Here is a 6,304-nt window from a genome sequence, read left to right as displayed (position 1 = left end):
GGGTCAGTGCCCACCTCTCCGAACACTGGAAGTCCTCCCCGGCATCCTTGGTCCCACTCTCCAGAAGAATGGGAAGCCCTGTGCGCTCCCGGGCACCCACACCCCTCTGCCTCTCGCAGAGCTCAGGGCCTGGGCCTCAGTGGATGCCAAGAACTGGAACCCCTGGCTCTGCTGCCCCCACCCCCTACTACCTGTTTCTCTCAGCTTCTCTCCCATTCCTACCCAACCAGGAGCCCCTCAGGGTTATTCTCCTCTCCCTGCACACCAGGGCAAACTCAGAACTTGTCGTCCTCCTAGGAAGAGCCCCGCACCACCTGAGGGGAACAGTCCTCTACAGGCTGGGCTCCAGATGCACGTGAGGCAGGGACACTCACGCCCTTACACGTGGGTGCCCCAGAAGAAGGAGTTTTCCTCCCCCCACCTTAGTTACCCTGCCCCTCTGCAGGTGACTAAACCACCAAGATCCAGCCAGGGCCTCCCCCTTCTTGGCCTGAGGGTTAGCTCCCCATCCTGAAAAACCTGTCTGGGGGCCTCCCCTGAGGCTGTAGGGTCCAAGGGGCAGGTTGGACAGGATTCCCCTCTAGCCCCTCCTACCCCCAGGACAAAATCAGAAACCCCGGGGGAGGGCTGCACTTTCCTTAGGAAGCCACAGCCTGCCAGCACCCACCACAGCTCCCAGCTATGGCATCTCCGCTGCCTGTCCGGACCTTGTCCTTGATCCTGATTCTGCTGGCTGTCCTGGCCCCCAGGGCTGCAGGTTTCTACCATCTCTGGCCGGGGTGGGGAGGGGCTCAGGGGTCTGGAGAGGAGGGACTGTGCCTTCCAGGGCTCTCAAAGAGGGCTGGTCTGGCCAGTTGGGGTTGGGGGACTGGTGATGGCAGTGACCAGGCATCAGTCACTGGGGCCCAGGGCACACTCCTGGTCCCAGATCCAGGAGGCAGGGAGGTGTGGGGAAGAGTCCAAGGCTATGGATATGGGTGGGGTTGGGCTCTGCCCGCTCCTGGCACCCAGGGTCTAGCGGCTTGGTGGAGCACCTAGCTTCTGCAGCTCAAGCCTGCCACCTGGTGGTCGCACAGGCAAAAGACTCGTGTTCTGCAAACGCGCTGCAGAATAGGACTCTTCATCCTTAGAGAGGACCTCCAGGGGTGGGGGGCAGATCTATTGATGAGAGGGGGATTGATCCTCACCTGTATCCCCTCCTTGCCCCCCAGCCGACTTCAACATCTCAAGTCTCTCTGGTCTGCTGTCCCCAGCGCTGACGGAAAGCCTGCTAGTTGCCCTGCCCCCCTGTCACCTCACAGGGGGCAATGCCACACTGATGGTCCGGAGAGCCAATGACAGCAAAGGTCTGCTACCCACTCCCAGGCATACCCTAGTCCCCAGAGATCCCTTCCCAGGACACCCGGCATCCCTCCTCCCACTCATCCCTTCCTATTGACCCCCTTCTTGGGCCACCCATACTCTAAATACTGCCCTTCTCCTTGGGGTCTCCAGAAACTTGACCCTGCCTCACACCCCCAATTTCCTGCCCAGTGGTGAAATCTAGCTTCGTGATGCCTCCATGCCGCGGACGCAGGGAGCTGGTGAGCGTGGTGGACAGTGGGTCTGGCTTCACGGTCACCCGGCTCAGCGCGTACCAGATGACAAACCTAGTACCAGGAACCAAATACTAGTAAGTACCGGACCCTGGCCTGGGGCATCTGTGGGAGGGCCTACAGGAAGAGAAGCTGGGTCCTGACTTTGGTGTTGGTTGTGGGAGGTGGTCAGCATGGGGGAGAGTGAGGGCACAGCTAAAGGGGTCAAGAATGCACCTCTCCTGGGCACAACAGGAGGCATAGCTGTGAAGGGGGAGGCCTGGGCTCCCTCTTACCCTAAGTCCCAGATACTCACTGAGGATTCTCTCCTCTCTACCCCAAATCTCACCACAAAAGCATTTCCTACCTAGTGACGAAGGGGGCATCCACTGAGTCCAGTAGAGAGGTCCCAATGTCCACACTTCCTCGTAAGTAACATCTCAGGGCCCCCAAAGGCTTTCCAGGCCCCTCCCACCCCATCCCGCAGCTGCCCCTCCCTGTGCTCCCTTAGCTCCTTTGCTTACCTCTACCTTCACACTGAGCCCTTGGCATTTTAAGTGGCCGTTGACTCATCTGGCCGCACCGCTAAACTTTGTGGGTAGCGACTGTGTCTGATTAATTTCTGTATCCTCAGTGCCTGACACAGGAGATGCTTCGTAAATGTGTTTTTGATGGATGTCTGGATCCCTCCAACGAGTCGTTGGTTGGTTGGGTGAATAAATGACTGAAGGGATGGCTGGTTGGATGAATGGATGAGGGACTAGGCTGGGAGCCTTGGGAAGGATGGGGGCCGCTCCTGACCACAACGGCCTCCCTCCTCTCTTCTGACAGGAAGGAAGGCAGAATCTATTGGGCTGGGAATGGCCCGGACGGGGGGCATGGTGGTCATCACGGTGCTGCTCTCTGTAGCCATGTTCCTGCTGGTTCTGGGCTTCATTATCGCCCTGGCACTGGGTGCCCAAAAGTGAGGAGGACAGCACCAGGCAGCAGGCTCCTCCAGGAAGTCCAAGGCACCGTCCATTCCCCCAGCTCAGGGCCCTGCTTTTGCTCCTGTCTCCTCTGCTGAAAAGACTGCCTGCTCCCAGGCCACAGGTGTCAGGCTCTGGCTCCTCTGGTGCCATCAACTCCCCTCCCTGCCCCCTCTCCACTGCAGCTCTTTCCTCCCTCTGTCCCCCTCCTTGTCCCCTAAGGCCTCACCTTGGCCCAACACTCCCTATTATTCCCCTCATCCCACTCGTGTCAGAATTGGTTTTCCTCCCATTTCACCTCTTTAACCAATCCCTACCCCTGACAGACAGGAATTTTTCCTTCCCTCAGTGAAATTAGTTCCTACAATAAAACCTGATGCCATGTTGCTGTGTGTGTTTCTCTTCAACGCGCTCCACTTTGGGGTGAACCTACAGAATCTGTGTCCAGGCTGCAGCTGCTCCCAGTCCTCTCTCTGCCCTGGAACCCCAAAGCTGCTTTTCCCAGGAGGCAGGAAGGGGTGGATGGGATAAGAATCCAAGAGTCAGGGACTTCCCTGGTGGTGCAGTGGTTAAGAATCTTCCTGCCAATGCAGGGGACACGGGTTTGAGCCCTGGTCCGGGAGGATCCCACATGCTGCGGAGCCACTAAGCCTGTGAGCCACAACTACTGGGCCCGCGAGCCATAACTACTGAGCCCGCGAGCCACAACTACTGATGCCCGTGTGCCTAGAGCCCGTGCTCCACAACGAGAGAAGCCACTGCAATGAGAAGCCCGCGCACCACAATGAAGAGTAGCTCCCACTCGACACAACTAGAGAAAGCCCGTGAGCAGCAACGAAGACCCAACACAGCCATAAATAAATAAATTAATTAAAAATAAAAAAGAATCCAAGAGTCAGGGTTCTCAGACTCATACCTGGGCTGTGGGTTTTGCACCTTCCAGAGCAGGCCACCCAAGCAGGGGCCTGGGGTGGGGGTGAGGCCGAGGCTGGTGCATCACGTGGGGCCCTGAGGGCCTTTGTGGGGACCAGCAGAGCAAGGGGAAGCGCTGGGGGAAAGAGAGGCTCTGACAAGGAAAAGACAGAGGGCCACTAGAGTGAGACCCAAGGACAGGGTGCTGGGGGCAAGGGGAGTGGAAAATAGATGAAAGAGTCTCTAGGAGGAGAGAGCAGAGGTGGAAGAACCCTGCCGGAGGGGGCAAGAGTGGTACTGCGGGGTAACGGAGGGAAAAGACGGGGAGGGCTCATCCTCATTCACTTGTGTCCTCGCCAATATATATTCCTTCTAAGGATCTTTCCCTTGCTCTTAGGGTAAAGACCAAAATCTTTGAGGTGACCTTCAAAGACAGCCCTGGGTCTCTCCCCTAACTGCCCCTCTGGCTCTCACCGTGTGCCTTCTAATGTCCTGTGTTTCCTCTTGCCTCAGCACCTTTGCACAGACTATTCCTTAAGCCCAGGCTGCTCTGAAGACTGCCCCCACGCCCACTCCATTCTATTTGCATAGTTAAGCCAGCTTCCCCAGGGAAGCCTTCTCTGACCTCCACCCCCCATTAGGTTGGGTTCTCCTATCCCATCTTTCATAGCATTACTATGTTTATTATTATGTTTATGTGATTATTCACTTGTCTCCCCACCAGACTTTATGTTCCCTGGGAGTTGTCGCTTTGCTCCCAAGGGCCTATAGTACCTTTGCGGTGCCTGGGACACAGTGGATACTCAATAAATATTGTTGAATAAGGGAACGAAAGAATGAATTAACAAGCCCCTGAAGAGAAGGCGGGGGCTAGGAAAGTGCCAAAAATTCTGCAAAAACAATAAAAAATGACACAGAGTTAGAAGATGCTGGAACAATGGTCTAATGATCCCTTTCTAGAGTAATCCAGGAGCCTGGGAGAGGGAGGCAATAGAAGAGAAGAACAACAGTATCTATTAATTCCACAAACACTAACTTAGCTTTTTTTTTTTTTTTTTTTTGCTGTATGTGGGCCTCTCACTGCTGTGGCCTCTCCCGTTGCGGAGCACAGGCTCCGGACGCGCAGGCTCAACGGCCATGGCTCACGGGCCCAGCCGCTCTGCGGCATGTGGGATCTTCCCGGACCAGGGCACGAACCCGCGTCCCCTGCATCGGCAGGCGGACTCTCAACCACTGCGCCACCAAGGAAGCCTGATACACTAATTTTAAAAGGGCTATGGGGGTGGGGGTGTGATGAACTGGGAGATTGGGATTGACATATATACACTAATATGTATAAAATAGATAACTAATAAGAACCTGCCATACAAAAAATAAATAAATAAAATAAAATTCAACAACAGCCAAAAAAGGGCTATAGGGGACTTACTTCCCTGGCACTCCAGTGGTTAAGACTCTGTGCTCCCAACGCAGGCGGCATAGGTTCGATCCCTGGTTGGGGAATTAAGATACCGCATGCCACACAGTAATAGCCTAAAAAATAAATAAAAGGGAAACTAAATAAAAATAAAAAATAAATAAAAAGGGCTACAAAAGAGTGGATGCATTACAATAACATTTTTTATAAGACAAAAATGAAACACTCATAAGGAAAAAGATTGGAATAATATACATCAGAATGTAATTAATTATTATCTCTGGTTGATAACAAGAATGATTTTTATTTTACTGTTTTTTCTTTGTGCTTTCTATACTTCCAAGTTTTATGTATCAAACATGTATTATTTTTATCATTAGGCAAATTGTCATAAAAGTTATTGTTATTATTGATATTAAAGGTAGAGTCCCACTAAGTTTTTTAAAAGAAAGCTGTTGTTTTCACCATAGTTAAAACAACATTTATTGAGGGTCTCCTATGCACCAGGTACTACTCTCAAAATTTCTGGTTGGGACTTTCCTGGTGGCTTGGTGGGTAAGAATCCACCTGCCAGTGCAGCGGACACAGATTCGAGCCTTGGTCCAGGAAGATCCCACATGCCACAGAGCAACTAAGCCCGTGTGCTGCAACTACTGAAGCCCGCACGCCTAGAGCCTGTGCTCCGCAACAAGAGAAGCCACTGCAATGAGAAGCCCGCGCACCACAACGAAGAGTAGCCCCCGCTCGCCACAACTAGAGAAAGCCCATGTGCAGACACAAAGACCCAACGAAGCCAAAGATAAATAAATAAATTATTTTTTAAAAAATCTGGTCTAGTAGACAAGCAACAGGCAACACAGTATAGGGTGGATGAGCTCTGATGGGAAAACCCAGTATGCACAAAGGAACCAGAGGGGGCTGCCCTACCCTCTGGCCAAATCTGAACAATTTAAGAATTAAAACAAATCATTACAGTACTGAATTATGATCCACTCTGTAAAATAAGAATCAATCCTTTGGGAAAAAAAAAAGAATCAATCCTTTGAGTCCATACTGATAACAAATAAACAAAATGAGATAAGGAAAAGCTCTTCTTTACAATAGAATGCCAACTAAATAAATGGAGATGGAATGATTGATTTAGAAAAATCAGGGAATTCCCTGGTGGTCCAGTGGTTAGGACTCAGTGCTTTCGTTATGGTGGCCCCGGGTTCAATCCCTGGTTGGGGAACTAAGACCCCACAGTCAAAAAAAATAAATAAATAAAAATCCTCATTTCAAGTCCATGATAGTAATGATTGATTTAGGCAAGAATCGTAAATAGACACTAGAATCTGTGGGTCCAAACTTGATGAGAAACAGGATTTTAGATCACTTTAAAGTATCTCCCCACAAATTGCTTACTAATTACAAAAGAAAAAAAAGGTAACTTC

General features: G+C 51.7%; 1 protein-coding gene across 1 annotated transcript; it reads left to right on the top strand.

The window, feature by feature from the left end:
• Positions 1–681: 681 nt before the first annotated feature.
• UPK2 (uroplakin 2) lies at positions 682–2,687 on the top strand. The gene is made up of 5 exons (XM_060017146.1): positions 682–757; positions 1,212–1,346; positions 1,534–1,672; positions 1,932–2,002; positions 2,406–2,687. The coding sequence occupies exons 1-5, from the start codon at positions 682–684 to the stop codon at positions 2,540–2,542; spliced, it is 558 nt and encodes a 185-aa protein (XP_059873129.1). The 3' UTR covers positions 2,543–2,687.
• Positions 2,688–6,304: the final 3,617 nt, after the last annotated feature.

The sequence above is a fragment of the Delphinus delphis genome, chromosome 8, assembly GCF_949987515.2.
Source record: "Delphinus delphis chromosome 8, mDelDel1.2, whole genome shotgun sequence".
NCBI lineage: Eukaryota > Metazoa > Chordata > Mammalia > Artiodactyla > Delphinidae > Delphinus > Delphinus delphis.
Note: the sequence above shows the minus strand (reverse complement) of the source record. Positions and strands in the feature narration are given on the sequence as shown.